General features: G+C 37.2%; 5 protein-coding genes across 5 annotated transcripts; 3 read left to right on the forward strand and 2 right to left on the reverse strand.

Annotated features, from left to right (window-relative positions):
* Positions 1-885: 885 nt before the first annotated feature.
* LOC307044550 (allatostatin-A receptor-like) lies at positions 886-2139 on the forward strand (the record flags this gene model as incomplete). The annotated part of the gene is made up of 2 exons (XM_079689861.1): positions 886-892; positions 1244-2139. 2 exons carry the CDS (start codon positions 886-888, stop codon positions 2137-2139), a joined length of 903 nt encoding a protein of 300 aa, XP_079545987.1.
* A 3505-nt stretch (positions 2140-5644) lies between these two features.
* On the forward strand, positions 5645-6532 carry LOC307042634 (uncharacterized protein; the record flags this gene model as incomplete). Its single annotated transcript, XM_079686623.1, has 1 exon — positions 5645-6532. One exon carries the CDS (start codon positions 5645-5647, stop codon positions 6530-6532), a length of 888 nt encoding a protein of 295 aa, XP_079542749.1.
* A 1970-nt stretch (positions 6533-8502) lies between these two features.
* LOC307043516 (uncharacterized protein) lies at positions 8503-9384 on the forward strand (the record flags this gene model as incomplete). The annotated part of the gene is made up of 1 exon (XM_079688012.1): positions 8503-9384. One exon carries the CDS (start codon positions 8503-8505, stop codon positions 9382-9384), a length of 882 nt encoding a protein of 293 aa, XP_079544138.1.
* Positions 9385-10953: 1569 nt separating this feature from the next.
* LOC307044081 (protease-associated domain-containing protein 1-like) lies at positions 10954-14782 on the reverse strand. The gene is made up of 5 exons (XM_079689121.1): positions 14575-14782; positions 13622-13722; positions 13396-13505; positions 12081-12248; positions 10954-11809 (listed from the first exon to the last, which is right to left on the reverse strand). Exons 1-5 carry the CDS (start codon positions 14648-14650, stop codon positions 11689-11691), a joined length of 576 nt encoding a protein of 191 aa, XP_079545247.1. The 5' UTR covers positions 14651-14782; the 3' UTR covers positions 10954-11688.
* A 501-nt stretch (positions 14783-15283) lies between these two features.
* Positions 15284-20184, reverse strand: il12b2 (interleukin 12B 2). Its single transcript, XM_079689824.1, has 8 exons — positions 20061-20184; positions 19671-19752; positions 19288-19527; positions 18856-18976; positions 18566-18750; positions 17901-18049; positions 17708-17818; positions 15284-15957 (listed from the first exon to the last, which is right to left on the reverse strand). Exons 1-8 carry the CDS (start codon positions 20061-20063, stop codon positions 15802-15804), a joined length of 1047 nt encoding a protein of 348 aa, XP_079545950.1. The 5' UTR covers positions 20064-20184; the 3' UTR covers positions 15284-15801.
* Between the last annotated feature and the right edge of the window lie 1179 nt (positions 20185-21363).

Consider the following 21363-nt stretch of genomic DNA (forward strand, 5'->3'; position numbering starts at 1 on the left):
GAAATGGTGCATAGCTCTCTCTAGTGGCTGAAATATGAATTGACTTAGAGCTTTCATCCTACCATATTCGACTAACAGATCGTACTGTATGATTCAATGACTAAAAAGTGGACAGACTTTAACGTAACCCAGCAATAGCAGATGAAATGATAATACAATCGAATGGTCATCACAGACGATGTTTGATCAATACTTTATGAGAACATTTGTATTAAACATTTTGCAATGTGAACCCGGACCAAAAGTGTCTGTTATGGTTTGTGTTCATGCTTTTGTAATGTTATGCGTTGGTTATGTTTTTATGATTTAACACTTTAGACTCATTTGGAGGAAGACCCTGCCATGACCCTTTGTGAACAACTGGAAATAGGGTTACGAATAGTAAATCAGGCATTTTTGGGAACAGAATGACTTTGAATTTCAATTGTCTCATAAAAAGGAAGCCTAAAAGGATTTAGACTATCCTGCAGTGTCAAGAGAAAATTGGAGTTTCTCAAAACACAAATTAATTTATGTTTAAATAATAAAGGGCCAGTTATCTTGTCTTATTTCCAGCTGCAAAGCACATAATGAAATACTTCAAATCGAGGTAAACGTTAAATACTTTAAAACCAGGACAAAATCAAACACTTTTAGCAATTAAATGCTTTTTTTAAAACAACAATACAATAAACAAAACACAATATTCCTTTCATGACCCAGGACAACATCATCTGATCTTTGACCTTTAATGCCACAATACGAAAAATTGGAATACATCGGAAGACAACCTTATATCTAAGTCTTTATTGACCTGATGTGACTGGTTCCATCATAAAGAGCTTTACAGTTATATAGTAGGCTACATAGACTGTTCCATTTGTGAGCTGCTCTCAAGTATCTGGCATGGCAAGTACAGCAAGTTTTGTTTCCTTAAAACCAAGCTTAATTCAGAAACCATCTAAGAAAATACTCTGAAGAGGTAGAATTTGGGAAAGCTAATCAAACAAAAATGATAAAAGTAGATCCTTGAACACAAACACTTTAGAATTAAAGGACATTGTGTTGTGGAAACCAAATGAAGCAAAACAAGAGACTGCTGATCATTTTGGGTTTACCATAAACAAACCCTCCTGAGGCTCCTCTGATCAGGCCTCGTTTATTCTTTCCGTCTGACATGTGTCTGAAGTGTTAACATGTCACATCTGCCCTTTAGAGACTATAATGTTTGCTATATGAAAATCAATCATCTATAAATACAAAGGAAAGCTGGTCTTCTGGCGAGGTGCCAGGATGCCCCTTAACGCCACCATCCCTCTGTCGGTGGATTTCGACACTCCGGAGGACTTCCTCATCTTCATCTTCCATATTCTGTTCGCCACAAGCGCCGTGCTGGTGGCCGGCTCGGTGGTGATCGGGATATCCTCCACCCGGTCTCTGCGGCGCCAGAACCGCTTCATATTCATGCTGAACACGAGCATCAGTGACACTCTGACCGGTTTCTCGGTTTACTACCTCGGCCTCTTCGACGTCCAGGAGGGCTATCCCTCGAGGAACGGGACGTGCTACATTTTGCCCTCATTTCTCGGTGTCAATGTGTTAACCTTCCTCTTTGCTCAGTTTGACCGCTACTTCGCGGTGTGCCATCCTTTCTTTTACAACCGTTTCATAACGAGGGCTTTTGTGTTTGGAATTTGTGCGTTTTGTTGGATTTACACATACTCCATCCTCACCGTGCAGAACATGGTGCCTATATCAGAGGCGGCCAAAATAAACGCGTTTGGTGTAATGACTCTTCAGATTATAGTTCTCATTAAAGTGTTGATGACTATTAAATTGTACATCATAGCCAGACACCAGTTGGCGAGAGAGGTGCCCAGTGCGGAGAGAGACAGCAAAAGGGAGTCGTTACGCATCATTGTGTTTGTGGTTATTTGCTTCTTGGCTCTGTGGTGTCCATCCTTTGTCAATATAATTGTTAGACAGTTGACCAGGAAAGGTATGAGGTTTAGGAATGAAGCCACTAACCTGTTTGCTATCCTGGCACGGCTGAACGCACTGGTGACCCCGGCTCTGTACATCTGGGGGAGCCCGGCGCTGCGGGAGGCCGTGTGGATGGAGGTGTGGCGGAGGCTGTGTCCCTGCCGGAGACTCAGGTGAGAGTCGGTCTGTGAACACTGTTAGATTACAAATGTCAGTATTTATCTGTAATGCGTGTGTTACGCAACGTTTTTAATCATATGAGTTTTTTGTTTTTGTTTTTCCAATGTTGTGTGTGAATAACAAATATTGTGTGAGAAAATAACAGAAACTCTCTCTTTCTCTCCTCTGTTTTTCAGAATTGGCTTTAACGTTAATGACGAACAAATGATGTGGCATCATAAGGAGATTGGATAAGTGTTCAAACCACGCGTCTGAAGTGGACATGACACGTGCACGTAATCACTTTTGAATGAATGTGAGTTCTCAATCATCACGTTTTTAAAATGACTGAAAATTAATCCACTTGAGAGATCTTTATATTAAAGATGAACGTTGGAGTAGCTTATAGCACCTGTTTTGGGGGATAGGTGAAGAGAATGTAGAGATCCCTCGCATTTCTGGAGGACAAACAATTACAGTTTGGGGCTTAAACCCCAAATTCTTCATTTGGAAACTAGTTTTTTCAACATGAAACTCACCTGTGACACTTAAAAAAAACGCTTTCAACTGAGTAAAATTAAAGTTATATTTAGAAAACACGTGTTGTACAATATGACTAATGTTTTACGTTTATTTCAAAATCTGTGTAATCTGTGTCTTTATTTTCTGGAAAACTCGTGTTCGTGCAGATGCTCACGCGGCAGGTTAAGGGAGATTGTTGTTATCTCTACTTTTAATTTAACCTGTTTAATTTGTTGTTGTTTTGACCATGGATCTTTCCTTTTCAAGAGTATAATGTTTCTTTTTTTTAAAGAAACATTATACTCGCTTAATTAGCCTACATATCATTCTAATTATATATGTCATTACAGACCATGTCAACGTTTAAAGTGAATTAATCTCGAGTTGTTTAGATGTTTAATAGGCCTACTATGATGCTCATTGATACCGGTTGATACCCAGATATGTTATAAGTTTGGTACAAAGGCATTTTAAGCAGCGCAATTGCAGTGAAGTTGATTTAAAAATGTAAATGGAATTTCAAGCACATTAAACTGTTTAACAGACTCAGTCTTCCCTTAAGGGAAGTTAGTAGCTTCCCTGTCTTTTGCAATAGTGTATTTGTAATGTCTACAGTTGTGTATGTTTGCCCATGTGCTGATAGGAGCTGTGTGGGTTACTCGCTGTAGATTATGCTTTACTCCTAATGTTTGAACTGCAGTGGCGGATATAGGTGATACATTGTAAAATGTTGTCGGTTTATTCTCATGTTCCGTACAGTTTTGGTATTTCTCATGATTGCATAGCTGCAATTGGGCCAACATATTCAATCACAATCTGTGATTAAAAGGGGTTAAGTTGCACTCTAACCTGGTACATTCAGTAATTGGACTTATCACATTTAAATCATGCAATTAAAGTTTCAGATTATTGCGTAAGTACAAAGACTTGGTGTTTTTTGCTGACAAAATGATATTACTGTGGTGATAGAATAACATCAATGTAAAGCTTACTGGGTGATTATAAAACGCTATTAACTGTGACAGAGGACATCTCCACAACTGCTGCCAGCCGCAGGTTAAGGACCCCGGTCAGCTCCCTTGTGTTGTTTTAAATCCTTCATTTTGAATGTTTTCAGGCAATTACATCGGTTTATTAAGAGGTTTAAGCCTTTCCTTTCATTTAGGGAGGCCTCGTGGAAAACTGTGTTGAGCAGTCTGCTGCTGCTCCCAAATAGTTGGCTGCAGGGAAAACATATACTACTTGATTTGGATTTTGGAGTGTTTCAACTTCATTTGCTCCATTTCAACAGATTGCATAACCATTTACATTGAAACTACATTAAAATGTTTATGAAAAGTCAAATATTGATTGCTAATACTGCTATTGGAGTTCAAACAGCAAAAGATTTTAAAAACAGTGAAAAGCTATAGGCCCTGCAGATATCTTAGTTTTCATGCTCCTTGTTTTGTGTGGGGTTTTTTGTTCGATCCATGTGTAACTAAAACATTTTTCTTTACTTCTACTTATCAGCATCATCAAACACGTTTCGGCGGAATTATTGCCTTGAATAGTTTTTTTTATGAAACGATAATATATAACATGTCTGTCAAGTATAGCAACGTGTTGATACAGATTCGGTTAAAGGCACAACTTTTATTACAAAAAATGTATAATACAATATCTGTTTGCTGAACTGTAGCATGTTTTTAAGTTTGGCTTGTTTGCGGTTGGATAGATGTTTCACAGAAAGGCGTTGCCTTTACACATATATTAATCGAGGCATATTGACTGTACAACTCTAACCACAAACTGGAAAACATGGTGTTACATACAAATATTTCTAGTAGACATAGGTTTTGTAAAAATGGACAAGTCGCAAATAATAATATAATTAATACCACTCTTTTGTTCCTGCTAGTATCGAGTCAGAAAGTCTCCACTATTTTAAAGGGACGTTGAGAGGATGCTTTGAAAGGTTTGTTTGAGAAAAACAAAGCATGAATCCATGTATTTGTATTTCCGGGATCTTGGTGATTTTTAAAGATATACATATCCAGTTTAGTGAGACACTATATGCTTTGATGTGATTTTGGAGATTGAATTCTTGATTTGTAAAATAAACAATTCCTCACAAAAAAAGGTCTGAGTTTACACAAGCAGTTGAGGACCTCAAGGTAAATTAAAATAAATCTTAATCAAGGAAGACTATTACAAAACAATGCCTCCATTTCAATTCAATTTTCAATCTTGGGATCCTTTTAAATGTACCACTAAACAAAATGTTAACATACCCCTGTCTTGAGAACAACTTACCAAGGCAGATCAATGCGATTGTTTCTTTAATAAGTGTCAAATGGGATCTAGAAAACTTTACAATTAATGTAGCAACCTCTGATTGTATAGTTGCAGTTGAATTTCTAAAAATATTAAACTAAACAAAGAATCTGCCTTGCTTTTTATGTCATTCAGTAATATTATGGCAAGCATGTTAGGCTTCTAAAGTTGCTAGGCTATAAGGGTTGCTTCAGTTTTTACCTCTTGATGCTCGTGGCAAAGTTTTTAAGCTAGACCAATTCATATAACAGTCCGACCTCATTTTAGGCCACAACCAAAATTATTACAAAGTAAACATTGATTGCAGATTGTTCACGTGTACCTCACAAAGTGGCCACATGTTTGGGTATTTTTATTTAAAAGAAATTGACATGACATGCAGCAGTGGGGGCACCAACATTTCTGTTGATAAATATTTGGATGGTTGAATCGAATAATTACAAAGTAGCCTACCATTTGTGTATATTTTACATAATTATGGAGTGAGCATCCTCTGTATCAATACACTGTTACATATACAATGCATTGTGTCAAAAATATCCCTTAAACCTACGCAAATGTTTTTAAAAAAAAAACACGTTAAAGGCTCAGCCTTTAGGTAACGTCCCGTGGGGTAATTGTTCGGCCGACGCCTTAATAATCAGCTTTAAAAGGATGTTACAAATTAAAGAGCATGTTTGGAACAATGCTCCCCTCCAACACCACAGACGCTGAAGGAGTAGGTATACCTCTCTCAGTGAACTTTGACAGTCCTGTGGATTATGCCATTTTTATTTTTCAACTTATCTTTGCAACAACTGCTGTTCTGGTACCAGGACATTTAGTCATCACCATATTGTCCACCAAAGCTCTCCACCTCCAGAACAGGTTCATTTTCATGCTGAACACCAGTATTTGTGACACGCTGGTGGGGTGTTCAGTGTATTATCTCGGTCTGTTTGATGTGCAGGAAGGATTTCCTTCGAGAAATGGCAGTTATAATATGTTACCTTCTCTTCTTGGGGTAAACTTAATGACGTTTTTATTTGCACAGTTTGATCGCTATTTTGCTGTTTGCCACCCATATTTGTACACGCGCTTCATAACCCGACGGGTGGTAATCTCTGTAAATGCATGCTGTTGGATTCATGTTTATTTTCAGACCATCATTATACTGTTCTTGCCACTATCCAGAGCGATACAGATGTATGTTTTCGGAATTATCAGCTTACAAATCATAGTGCTCACCAAATTGATCATGACTATCAAACTGTATGTTGTTGCCAGGTACCAGCTGGCAAGAGACCCCCCCAGCGCAGAGAGAGAAAACAACAAGGAATCATTAAGAATCATCATCTTTGTTGTCATTATCTTTTTACTGTTGTGGGGTCCCTCTTTTGTTAATATAGTCCTCAGACTGCTGTTAGGAAGGGGGCTGATATTTAGGAACGAGGCCACCAATGTTTTTGCAATTATGGCTCGTCTGAACGCTGTGTGCACGCCAGCCGTGTACCTGTGGGGCAGCCCGGCTCTCAGGCAGGCCACGGTGAAGCATGTGTGGGGCAGAGTGTGCCCGAGCTGCAGGAAACGGTAAAAGGAAACATGCGGCCTATAACTGCAATAGGCCTACATTTTCTATTCCATTCCCTCCAAAGCAGACCTGCAAAGAGCAGAGTTGAGCTCCTCCTGTGATCAACCCGGTCTCACAGTCTACGTACAAATGACACGACTTTGCAAAGGCGTGCAATAGATACGCAGAAGTCCGATTTTGCGTGCATATGATACGCTGATATTGCACCTCAAACATTAAAACAAAGAGCTCTGTGGCTTCAGGCTTGATAGCCGTTTCAATGACAGTTTTAATGTTTGCGGTGCAATAAACGACACAGCAGCTTATTGGGTTATGGTTAGGGTTAGGGTTAAATAAATGACAAAGATATGTAGAAAATAAACGCATTTAAGATACGTTCATAACAAACGTAACGTGGGAGAAAATTGTAGAAAAAAAAACGTATTTGACATACATTCATAACAAACGTAACGTGGGAGTAGATCATATGCACTCAAATTCGGACTTCTGCGTATCTATTGGACGCCTTTGCAAAGTCGTGTCATTTGTACGCAGACTGAAGAGAGTGGGCTGCCTGTACACATGTGTTAACCGAGGATTCCGTCAGCAAGGATTCGGAGATACTGTATAATATAACTTGAGGGGACGGGAAAAAATAGAATTTTATTTTAACAATAATTGTATTCGCCATGATGAGTATGTTGTGATAGTTTGTTCTGATTTTGAAATGCACTTTGCTCGTCTGATAGGATTTGCATGCTTTATTTAGGCCGCTCTTCTGTTTACTTTTACAGTTGAATAAGTCATTAAATTTTTTCTGAATAATTGATAATATGTTCGTTTCAGACTGTAGGCTATGACTTTTTGTTTAAATTCTGAATAAAAATGCTATTTCGCCGTACATTATCTGTTTTGGCTGTTAATGGGCAGGTCCCATGGTCTTTAGAGTTTTGTTAATATACTATATGGTTTAAAACCAATGGAATGTGATATTAATTTTCGGTTTGGTTAATTATTATTATTATATATTTCAATGAACTAGTTATTTGAAATAAATGTTTTATATGTCCCGATAGAAATTGTGTTTTCCAACAAACGTGGATTTAAAGAATTAAGAAACATTTGTGCAGAGAAGATGTTGGGCAGCTTGCAGCAAGAATAATTACTTTTCTGCCAGATTTCACTTTTTCATATGTAGTGTCAAACAGCTATAAAAGCCACAATTCAAAAACAATTACATAATTAAAAACATTTTTAAAAAACTCAACTGTCTCTCTTAATGCTTCCGACTCTTTTCAATTTACGAATACATACTGAATGTTTTTCTTAAGTCTTAAATGAAGCACTGTTTATACACTATACTGAAACAGTGAGCCCATAACCATATCAGCGAAGGGTTGAAGGCATTATGTGACTCGTGCTGCGACGGATGCCAGGCCGATAGTTACGAGCTCATTGTGGACAGCTGGTGGAGTTATATCTAATAACACATAAATAAGCGTCAAAGTGAAATTAAATCAAAGTTTGAGAGAAAGGAAGTTAGAGAACTTATGAATATATTTACTGTTAGTGTTATACTGTGTTTTCTTTATTAAAAAATAACTTCAAATCTGAATTGTATTCTATAGCGTGTTTTTTCCCTTCTGGTTTCGTGTTTGAACTTATTTGTATTGTAATATGTTTGTATTTTCAGATGCACACATACTGTATGTTAATATCGTGAAGCACTTTGGTGAACAGGCTGGTTAAAGGATTATATAAATTCAATAAGGATGAAAGATGAAGACGTATCAATTACATCACAACACATGCCGATTAAAAGCATAGCCATAGCTGCATGTGAAAAAAGCTTCAAAGTTAAAATACATTGATTGTTTTTTTTTTTTTTAAAAGAAGACATTACAGTGTCAGTGTCACAAGAGAGTATGGCTGCTGACTTCACGTTGTAATTCTTGCATAAAAAGGCTAGCCTTCAGAAACATTTGCGCATAAAGATGCTCCCCGCCAACATCACAGACTCAGGAGGAGTTCCTCTATCGGTGGACTTCAAAAGTCCTCAGGACTATGTCATCTTTATTTTCCAGATCGTATTTGCAACGGTAACTGTTCTGGTAGCCGGATCTGTAGTCATCACCATATTGGCCACCTCGGCGCTCCGCCTCCAGAACAGGTTTATTTTCATGCTTAACACCAGTATTTGTGACACGCTTGTTGGAGTCTCCGTGTATTATCTCGGTCTGTTTGATGTCCAGGAGGGATACCCGCCTAGGAATGGAACTTATAATATTTTACCCTCACTTCTAGGGGTCAATATTCTGACGTTTTTGTTCGCACAGTTTGACCGCTATTTTGCTGTGTGCCACCCATTCATCTATGGTCGCTTTGTTACAAGACAGTTTGTGATAGGCATTAACATCTACTGCTGGGTTTACAATTCGGCTCACTTGTTGGCCAGGAATTTGCTGCCATCTTCCAAAGCAATGCAGATGTACGTAATCAGCATAGTACTCTTTCAGCTGATTTTGGTCACCAAAGTGGCCATGACTATCAAACTGTATGTGGTTGCCAGAGTCCAGCTCGCCAGAGACCCTCCCAGCGCCGAAAAAGAGAGCAAGAAGGAATCATTACGAATCATCATCTTTGTTGTCATAACTTTCTTAGTGTTGTGGTGCCCCTCTTTTGTTAATATAATCATCAGATTTATAGGAGTAGGGGGGCTGACGTTTAGGAACGAGGCCACTAACCTGTTCGCCATCATGGCTCGTTTCAACGCAGTGTGCACTCCGTCCGTGTACATCTGGGGTAGCCCGGCACTGAGGGAAGCCATGGTGAAGACCGTGTGGGGCAGAGTGTGCCCGAGATGCAAAAGGAGGTAACACTGGGGGCAAATGCATAGGCCTACAGCATGTTCAACAAATGTATACATGTGATATTTTTATATGTTGCTCTTCTAACTGTCTTTAACTCCTTTTTCAGAGTCGGCTCCATTCACGGGAAGGGAGATTCCAAAAACACATGGGAGTAACAGGATCCCGAGGATTCCCCTATTCTAATCAACTGTGACACTTTCTCCATCTCTCTCCCTCCCATTGATTTTGAACCACACAGCCATGCAAAGTTTAAATGCAAAACAGTTTTCTGAAATGTTTCTATCATTGTGCCTTATAGGTAATCTCAATGTTTCATCTGCATTAGCTGTTGACTAATTGACAGTGATCTTACGGACAAACCGTGACGTTCCTCCTATTAAATAATAGAATAGTGTCGCTGAGTGATATGCAAAGTTGTATTTGTACCTTGTCTATTTGCAGTATCGCTATCCATGATTGGTGGTGCTGATCAGCATATTTCTTTAAAAGGTGTGAGCGCACACGTCTTTCAATATAATCTTTGTAGTGGCTTGTTTGGCACGTATATTGTGCATTATGGTTTGGCTGGTTGTAGTGTTGGCTCTGTTATACATTAACTACACATGCGTTGAGTAGTTATTAACAGTGTGTGGCGGCAGGTTGATAATCGGGATAAACCCGTGTTGGGAATATTTGGATACGGTCTTTTTCTCTACTGAAGTTGAGGTGTTCATAAATCTATGTTTACCATTTAATAAGGAAGTGAAAGATTAATATGCCACTATTTAAAATGTTATAAACCAAATCAACTGTAAATCTTTAATAATTGATATCTTCTAAGCCATGTATTTCAATTAATAATTTGCTGTATGCCCCTTTTTAACAAAACATAAATGATCAACAAGACTTAAAGATATAATACAATTTTAAATGATAGATAATTTCTACTGCTTAAATGCTCGGTGAAAGACACATGTACAGACGCTAATACACTTCTCTGATATGAGTTTAAACTGAAAATACCTAATCAAAAATAAATACAATATTTTTCATATTCTTTTAATATATAACTGAAAAATAAAACCTAAATGAAAACATGTATCCTCTAAAAAATGCTACCTTTTAAAAAAGGCAAATTAAAGCACACTACAGCAAAAATAAACAAGACATTTAAATGTGTCTGAACACAAGCAGGAAGACTGGAGGTGCAATAAGAGCAAGATATTTACTGATAATAAAGAACATAGTTGCAAATCTAATACATTGTAAATCCAGTGGGTTTAATGTTAAAATTCTTTAATCTGTAAACTATCGGCACAAAACTACTGTAAATTGGTTTAATAATTTAATACAATTATATTTTAGGTTTAATTATACAATGTACTCAATTTACACAAGCTACTTTAATACTGATAAGGGCTATTAAAGAGTATACAGTGAAATATAATACAGCAGCATGTAAATGTTATCGATTGATAAGGAAGAGCGATTCTTTTCCATCCTAAAACATGACACAAGACAGGAAGAGGTGGCCTGGAGCTCTGCAGCGAGACGCTATTTAAGATGGAAAATGTAGTCCACGTAAGACAAAGTGACAAATACTGTGCTTCGCTGGGCGTTAAAAACACTGGCCTAAAGATTCATCTGTTCGGGGACAAACATATCTTTACATTTTTTTTTTTTGTGTGCAAAAAGTCATACTGATCACAGTCATCATTTTCACAAAAGTTAATTCGTCCTACCTCACGTTTTCTATCTTTACTTTCTATACACTTGTTTACCAAAAACAATATAGTGTAAAACCTTTGAATACAAATTGCTCCTTTCTGCATCAGGAGTAATACAAACGTCAGTCGAGGTACAAAGGTAAGCAGGGGAGCTTTTAGTAGTCAGAGTGCTTCAGGGATGTAAGGACAGAAAATGTGTTTGTTTTATAAAGTTGTATAGATTTTTACTTCAGAAAGACAATACATTATATGAGGCAGCAAAAGATACATTTTGTATAACACAGTTTAAATTCATGCAAATAAGCAAGAATTTATTTTAAATGTTTGCATTAAGATGACATTGCTGGTTTGCTGGTTTTGCATTGTGTAGTAAAGTTCAACATGCCGTGAGGCCTGCTTGTTGTTGACTTTGGCTGTGTGTCTGAGTGTGAGATAATCATGTATAAATACGGTCATTTAAACAGGTTCACCTCTAGTGTGTGTGTGGTTTTGTTTAACAACCACCAAATTATTTCCCTGTGCAACTGTGAGTTGATTCACAACTGATAGGATACGCACCAAATGTTTATTGGGTGGGGGAGGGCATGAAGTTGTGCGTCATGTTCTACCACAGTGTCCATGGGGGCTGCTTGAGTGGAAACGAAGCCAGAGAGGAAACATTGACAGGAATGGAAATGACAGCCCACGGCATTGCATGTCTCTGAAGAGATCGTCTGATCATCATTCTGAAATAAATGAGAAAGAGAAAACATGTTTGATGTCCGGAAATGTGCATTAATGATAACAGATTTCATTATTGATAAACTCAAATTAGAGCAAAATAAGGAGTAAATAAATGTTTGTGTGTCTGCATCTTTCTTAGATGGACAGGTTGTAGGATATGCACATCCAGAATAACTCTAATAATACCTGGCAAAGATCTCGGTTTGATCAACACATAAAATAGCTTGGAGCTTTAAGTACAATTCTTAAGTCTGATTGCTAAATGCGTCTCACCCATCACGCCCCAGCAGGAATAGAGCAGGTATGCTGGGTTTAGCTGTGCTTCCATCAGTGATCATGTCCAGGTACTGACTGTCATTGTCCACCGCATTATCAGCAATCAGAACTGCTTTGCCTCCTGCTTCCTCCACATGTCGGGCTTTTTGCACAAAGGAGCAACCTCTGGAGAGCACATAAGAACAGACAAAGAAATGTGAGCAACTATTTGAAAATGTTCCCACCAACACATCCTGTAAAATTATGTTTGGTCACATATTTATTTATATTATATTATATATTTATATATATATATATATATATATATATATATATATATATATATATATATATATATATATATATATATATATAACAGCTGGTTGCCCATAGCAATTAGACACTCTCCTAACACTTACAAATAGATGTGTCTGCTAATTAACACACAAATCATGTTTCTGTGGTCTCCCAGCAGCATCCAATTCGTAAATAACTCAGTGTGGAAATGGGGATGTGCAGTAGGGTCTAAAAGATCTAGCAACCCTTAAATGTCATGGTTTTTCAGTTCATATTGTTTGTTTGAGACACAGCAGTTTCCACTTTTTCAAAAACATGTATGTAAAAACCTAGGTCCAACACACATTTAAAATGTCATGAGCAACCAAACAGGTTCATATCAAAAGTATTTGAATCCATAATCAAGTAACAGTCTTTTTATTTGCCAGTTATTTGAACACATTGAATTTGCTTAACATGAATCTGGCTCTGAACCCCTCTGCTGACATTATAGGGAACTAATCATTAATATAATTATTATCTCTGTTTCTACAAATTAAACAGTGTTTAAGTGTGTTATGTCAGTTTAAAGAATACAAATGTTATTGCACAACCATATAAACATATTTTTGTGCACGTTAGGAATGCAGACTGGTGGCTGACGAGGCCAGACAAAGACTCTTATGCGCCTGCACTACGGGGACAAAGATGTAGAAGCATGAAGGTTATATTCTGCTGTATGAGCCAGACGAGCACTATTGAAATTAACATTATACGTCAAATGTGTGAAATAAATATAATGGCTTGAAAAAAAGCATGTCTTCTTAATGCAAAACTGTCCTCACAAGGCTGTGATAGGACAGTCAATAACAACACCACATCTAAACTTATAACAACTGCTTGGCCATCCACTCAACCCCTTTTCATTTCAGGCCATGTCTTCAATTTTCAAAGGATTGATGCAAACTTACAATTCCAGTTTACCACATATCCCAAGTGTTCCAGACTCAATGGCTTATACAAGTGAAGCTATTGTTGCTTATGAATGTGCACGTACCCTCTCTCCACCAGGACTACTTGTCCCTGTATGATTTCTCTGTCCTCCAGCTCTGAACAGCCGTCTGCTGGGTCTGCTGGCACCAGGAAAATCTTATCATATGAATACGTCTAGGGACAAAATGAGAGAAAAGGAATGTGATGGTAAATGATTGGTGAACACATGCGTCTGATGCTTGACAACCCTTTGACCAACATGTGAAATCATACAAACAACAACAACTCACAAAATCTCCTCCAAAGTCTTTAGCAGGTGCTGCACTGAAGATGTACCCTATCTCCTCTGGACTGATGACCCGGAAATAAAGCAGTTCATTGATCCCAAGACCTAGGGTACAAAAAAGGAAATTTAACAGGACCAACATTAAACAACACGCAGTGACATTATTTTTAGGTTTTTGGTTTTGTGAAGAGGTGTGAAGTAACTAAATACATTTATTCAAGTACCATTTTAAGATACTTGTACTTTACTTGAGTATTTTATGCTACGTTGTACTTACTTAAAAAGGACTATTTAAACCTGGAGTAAATTAATCTACCCTGCGGTATACGAAGTCATTAAAACTATCTGCACCTTTACCAGCTTTGATAAACACTTGAATGTTTCAATAATTATAATCAAATGATATAATATATATTATTCTGAAACGGTCCAATTTGCATAATAATTACTACTTACTTTTGTATTGTTACTAGAGTATAATTTTGAATGCAGGCCTTTTACTTTTAACAGAGTAGTCCTACACTCTGGTACTTCTACTTTTACTTAAGTACAAGATCTGAGTACTTCTCTCAGCTCTGGTTTTGGTCCTAAATTGAAACCCTGTAGTTAAGAGCAAGTGCTAAGATCATACTGTATGGCTAAGATGTGAGCTAACCGTCCTATGAGAAAGAAGACGCCACCATAGAGTCAATGTCTGTCCAATATCTATTATACACTTCCACGGTCAGCGTTAGTTATAATGGCAGACATGTGAATAACTGCATCACCAGTAACATTACGAGGTCAGAGTTGCAGAAGCAGGCACATATGAGATGATAATTCACTGAGAAAATACAGAAGTACAGACGAAAGCCTTAAAAAGCTTCTGAAACCCTCGAGCTAACATGACAATTACACCGATACGTTAGCTAAATTAGCGGTTTACTAGCATTACATGCTCCCCCGCCCCTTACTTACCTGAAATGCTATTGAACTGTATGAAAACACTCCAGAGGTATAAAAGGAAAGCCGTCGTCCAAACAACCTTTGCCATGTTCAAGGCATTTGTAGAGATAGTTAACGTTAAATAAAACAGACGTGTAGCTTTATAATTGAGATCGCTGTTTGCCCATACTGTGTGCTAGCTGTCGTTCTGTGAATGAACAACAGACCAGCAGGTTAAAGGAACCACTTCCGCGCTTTTTTAATGCGCATGCGTACATCGCAAAGCGGATCAACCTGCTAGGTGGTCGCGGGGCAAAACCAAACTGTTTGGCCCCTTTAGCTGACCCCCCACCCCTCCTCCTAAATTGTTTTATTTACAACTCTCTGTGCACTGTGTATCCAAAATATTTATATTCTAGAGCAGAATATTTACTTTACTTCCAGCCAAGGACACCTTACAAGATAGATAACATAATGTGAACCCGCTCATGGAAAAACATTATATATTTTTACAATATGGATTATTTAGATTAGTTTAGATTAACTTCATTGATCCCAATTTGAGAAATGTTTTCGTCACATCAGCATGTTATCAAAGCATTGCAAATAATGGGAAATGAAAAAGAGAAGAAAATAAACCATAATAAAATAGTAACTTCTCAAAAATAAAAGAGAACTAAAAAGTAAAATAAATTCATATTAACAGTGAAAGACTCAAATCTCGGCCAATTACAGAACACAATTTTAATTGAAAAGTATGTTTTATTATTTTTATAACATAGATAAACTTTCAAGCACTTGTTGTGTCATATTCCAATAGACAAAAATGTAATAATCATATTACCATTTACCCAGATTTGCTTTTCAAAAGATTTTGGAAATCTCAGAATTGGTAAGAATGGTTTGCGTTTATATTCACTTTTTAGGTTTTCATACAAATGGAATGCAAGATTGAAAAAACATATGATACTAATTGTTCCCCAGTAAAGTACAGTACATTTTTAGTTTTCCAGCTGCTAAAACAATACTCTGCACTATAATAATAACCATGAACCCTTAATACAAAGAAGAACTTCATGAAAATGAAATAAAATAAAGACTGAATGAAATTGATGCTCATGAAGGTATAGATTTATTGCACGGCTAGATGTGTTTGCATTATCCCTAAAAACATGTATACAAATACATCCACATTTACGTTATTTCCAAACAAAGGTGTTTGTACACCAGCATGGTCCCAGTTGCAATGGATGTTATTTATTAAGCATTGTATTTTAAAGTCTTCTTAGCACTTTTTTTCCCTTTTTTTCTTCCTTTTCTGTTCTTGCAGTTTTCCAAGTACTCAGATGGCAACTCTGGGCAGCATGTCTTTGCTTTGTTTTTGCATTTGCAGAGTTTCTTTTTCCCTGTAATCACCTGCAATGAGTTAATCACAGATTAGGTTCTGATTAAAGGAAAATAAAAAGCAACACTTTTTTTTTTTTTTACAAATCTTACATTAATAAAATGTGTCTGCAAGTTCTGGCTATATATATTAAAAATATTCCCATTAAAATGTTTTAAGAGTTGCTCTTTGGGCATTTGTAATGCTCTGCATTACTTTCCCATTGGAGCATGTTATTTTTCTGCAACGTTGTCATTTACTGCTAAAGCTTCAAGCCAATTATGCTCTATGCAGGTATGTCTATGTTTGCTCACCGGGAAATATGTTTTTGAACTTTATTGAGCTGTCAGCAAGTATATTTATTTTACTTTTTAGCTTTGGGACAACAACATTTTCTGTTGGGCTCTCGGCATGTGCTCCGATTTAAGTAAATAGAATCTGGCAAAATGTTCCTCCTGACAATGTTGAACTACAGGATGAATCATTAAAATCAGAAAATTTGAAACCATAATCTTTGCTAGGTTTCAAATAAGTTGTCATGTATATCAAATCTAGCTAGCAGATGCAGCTCTGATACACCTTTGCGTAATTTTGCTGTTTTCTAGTGCTTGTTAGTGCCTGTAGGGTCTGTTTTGTTTGCACAAACAAATCCCTGTTGAATGATGATATAGCTATGGGAAAACATTACAAATATCCCTTACAACCACAGATATTTTCTTGAATCTATTTAACGTTTTAATTTCTAATTGAAAAAAACATATTAATTGCTCAAATATATAGCTTATTTTTTTACCAACTAAGAAACAGTTGAATACTACAAATATGGTATAGTTATAAAAAGTGTGACTTCTTTACCACTAAACTAATTTGTGTTCTCAAATCAGGCACTAGTGATGATGATAAAATAAGAAATCTATTATAATTGTTACCTGAGTATTGTACTGTAGATAATAATATAAAAGTGATTAGTAACTATGATTAGGAGCATACACTAGAAACTGATGGATATTTCTGATACTTTTTCCAGCCTGATGTACATGAAGTACACACATGTGGACTGGTACTGCACTTTTTGCATTTGTACACATGACATGAGCATGCAACACATAAATGAAGAAGTAACATACATGAGGAAGGAAGCACAAAGCTCTTTTAATAGCCGCACAGTCACAAACCACCAAGATACACAGAAACACCAACACACTTATACAGAAATACACAGGGCCAAGGAACACACTTTGAGAAAGACTGTATAGAGTGCAACTGGACTGACTCCTCAAGTTATGATTCATGTTGAATGGTGTCATATGTAAATTACCTTTGATTGTCATTTAAACAAGGATCTTAAATTGGACAAAATTGTCAAGGCCAATTTTATAAGATGTGGTCCCACGAAACCATTCAGTCATGTTTTGCTTGCAAATAATATGTCATACTGATTTAATTCTGTGTGTTTATAAATACATATAGAGTTGTAAAATATTTAGAATAAATATTAATATATACACAAATTATTAGTTTGAGTACAGTCATAAATACAAATAAATAATAACAGTGTTTAGTGATCTTCTGTCTTAAAACGTAGGGACGTATTACTGCGCTTCTGGTGAGTGCTATGTTATCTTTTAGCTATCAGTGTGTGTCATTGCCCCAAAGGGAGACAGCCAGAAGCACATAGGGAAAAACAGTAGGTTAGAGGACACAAGGACATTGTGGACATGTAAGAAACAAAGAGAGAGCAGGAGCAGACAGTGTTGTGTTGGAATAATGTCAACAGGTTACATTTTTCCAGGCAGTCCACTGGCTCCAGGCTGAGAGCACCATTGCGTCTCTGGAGCGAACCCTCAGCTTGCTGATCCTCTTCGGTATCAGAACAGAAGAAGAACGTCCAATCTAAAGTCAGACAGGTCGCACAATGAGAAAAAACAAAAACAACAGAGAGAATAATGACAGACATGAAAAGATGTATGTGTACCTTGCCATCATCTTTTAAAACGTATTCAATTTGGTGCTCCAGGCTGAAGTAGCTGTGCGGAGTGGACCAGCTGGACGGTGCATCGATGGTGATGTTCAGGTCCTCCTTCCCCTCCTGACAACTCACGATGTTGGGACTGTCAGGTTCAACTAGACAAAATGACATACACAAATTAGAGAAACAAGGAAAACATGGGTCAACACGTATCAGTAAGGAATTATTAAAGTATGTATACACATTTATACATATTTTGCTGAAATAATTACATTCATTTAAAAAAGGAAAAACTGTTAACAGTTTGATTGGAGGCTTACATTTGTCTTTTTTTAACTTTAATTCTTATGTTTTAATTTCAAGTCACAGCTGTTTTTTGCTGTTTGTGATAGTGGTCAATTTATTTGGAAATAAGTTCATTAATCACTTATTGCCTTTTATTATGACTTTTATAGTTTTTGATAATAATGATAAAGGTTTGTACATCAATGTTTGATTGAAACCAAACTCTTTTAACGTTTGGTTTTCATCCTTTGAGACCAATTTACTATTACTTTGAATGATCTCATCTCAAAATGTGTCAACAACTTTGTCAGGAATTGTATTCGGTATATTTGTAATCAAATCTTTCGTAGAATGCCTTATATGTATCTTAGTTTCTCTCAGCTTACTGATGTCTCTGAGATAAAATCTCTTGGTCTTCCTGAGGACGGAGAATTCAACGATGGCCTCCACGGTGACCTCCAGCTGGGTGCTTTCCTCAGTGTAGGGTGAGAGCGAGTGGTTCAGCTCAAACTGGAATCTCCCATCTTGCTGATCACTGCTGACCCAATCACACGTCTTCCCACCTTCACTGCTACAGGGCAAACACAGATTGAAATATCTACCTGATGGTCTGTCTTTATAAACTTTATGCAAAATATTCGGCCTCTTTTACTGTAACTTTATTTATTTTCTTTACCATTCAAGGCCCAGTCCAAGGCGCACTGCAGTTTGTCCAAGGCGCACTGCGGTTTGTCGTTTGTCGATCCAGACACAGCTGAAGTTACAGTCATAAGACTTAGCCCGACAAGAGAGATAATCTATAAAGAGACACAACGTGAGTAACCACAAGTGTAAAGGAACATTTTTGGACTTTGTCACTTCCAAAAAATGAAGAGAAAATATGACTAAATGCAAGACATTGTGGTTGGAAGTGCATCGTAGTAGGTTTCAGTATTTTCAACTTCCAGTCTCATAATTTTGACCACCTAGTCAGACATGACGACAGCTTCAAGGTTCGGGCTATTTTGGAATTAAGTGTGCACTATGAGTTCCTCTATTTGAGAGACTCTTGCCATTTAAAGTATATGAACAATAAAAAAGAATGGAAAATGAAACCGGAGCATCTTACCAGGCGCCTCAGCCTCCAGCAGCAGATAGGTTGATGATAACATTTCTTCTCCTCTCCAGCAGCTGTATTTTCCCAACATGGGTATATCTACCATTGACACGGAGAGATTCAGACCGTTCTGCTGGATATTATCCTCAATGTCGACATCCTCCACCTGAAATGTCCATCTGACATCTCCTTCGATATTGGTATGGCAGGTCAGCGTGACTGGATTTGCATCATTCTTTTTTGCCACCACAACTACACACATAGATGCAGACACATAGATGCAGACACACAGTTACACACACAGACAAACACAAAAACACCTTTGTTAGCATGTCAAGATCAACAGATTTGGAACCTCTCCAGATATTTCATAAATGAAAATAAATTAGACTCACAGTGTTCCGGAAAGAGTTTGAGGTCTTGTGCTCCGGTGAGGCTGAGGAACAGAAGCCCACTCATCCACAGAAACAGAGACTTCTGAAGAATTGGGTGACAGCAAAAGGAGGAAATTGTTGAAAATGATCCATTACATTTGATTTTCCTTTAATATTATTATTTCCCATTTCATCTTCAATTCAGAAACACAAAATGATATGTTCATGTGACATTTCGATTGGCTAAATGAAATAGGTTATGTATCTGTTATAATAATGCAAATGAAATAGCAAAGTGTGATATTTACTATCAATTCCATCATTTGTCATATATAATCATAACAATATTAACTAACCAGATAATAACAATACAGATATGAAGCATTTGTAGTACCAACAGGTTTTTCTTACCATTTTGATGAAGTTACACTGAAGTGTCGCTGTTAAAAAATCAAGAGATGAATCCTGATGATTGTATGATCCAACTGATCACTGGGCATCATTTTTATATCATCATGTTGTTGTTGTTGTCGTCGTCACCAGCGTCGTGTCATCTTGGAGGGGAGAGAGAGAAACTAAGCGCTATAGTAAACTGATAAGAGCATTTCCTCTATACTGTTTTGCATGTCAAATTTAAACTGCGAGTTTCGGATGAGGAGGGGATGGAGATAAGAAGTGTGGGTGGTTAGTGGGGTGGGGGGTTGCCCTCACAATTTAAGCTGAAATACTGTGAGACATAACACTGCATGTGAAATATACTGCACACACACACACACACACACACACACACACACACACACACACACACACACACACACACACACACACACACACACACACACACACACACACACACACACACACACACACACACACACACACACACACACACACACACACACACACACACACATTCAGTCTCTCTTCTCTAGTTATCTTTCATTTCTGGGAGTTGGGAAATTTAGTTTGTCATTTTCCCAAAAATTGATGTCATTTTATGTCGAATGCAAAAATAAAATAGCTTTTCATAAAATAACAACTTTTTTTTCTTTTTTTTTAAACAAGCTCTTTAAAACTGTCAACTTGGCTTTGGGAGGACATTAATAATTCCATAATTACAAACATAATTATTTTCATCCCAACAAGATGATCCCATAAAATGTCCTTAACTTCATTCTGGAGTAATATGCCAGATATAACTGAGCATTACCTGAGCAAAAAAAAAACGTCTTTCAAAGGCCCCCCCTATCCCCCCCACCCCCATCACATGCATGTACGGTACGCACGTACAACACAGAGAGAGGGACAGATAAAAGGGCATTCCCTGTTATTAGTCATATGGGCAAACCAATTGTGTTGGGCTAAATGTCAGATATTTCACACTCACAAAAAAGCACTTTTTTGTCCTGTGTGCGTTCTCACTGATCTGCCGGTCATCTGATACAGTCATGTGTTAAACAGTGTGTGAATTACTTTTATAGTAAAACCATTTTTGCAACTCACGTTTGCTGGAGGTCTGTGTTACTATTTGGTATTATGATTCTTCATTGTCCTGTACAGTTTGTAACTAGGTAATACACTGTGTTTTATAGTATTAAGCACCTACAGCTTGACAGACTGTGACCCCATTATGATCTAAAATTCTGCGAAACCTGTTTGGTCATCTGAACAGAAAAATATGGTTTCAGGTTTCAGTTCCTTAAAACATCAATAG

Source organism: Notothenia rossii (assembly GCF_949606895.1).
Source record: "Notothenia rossii genome assembly, chromosome: 6".
NCBI lineage: Eukaryota > Metazoa > Chordata > Actinopteri > Perciformes > Nototheniidae > Notothenia > Notothenia rossii.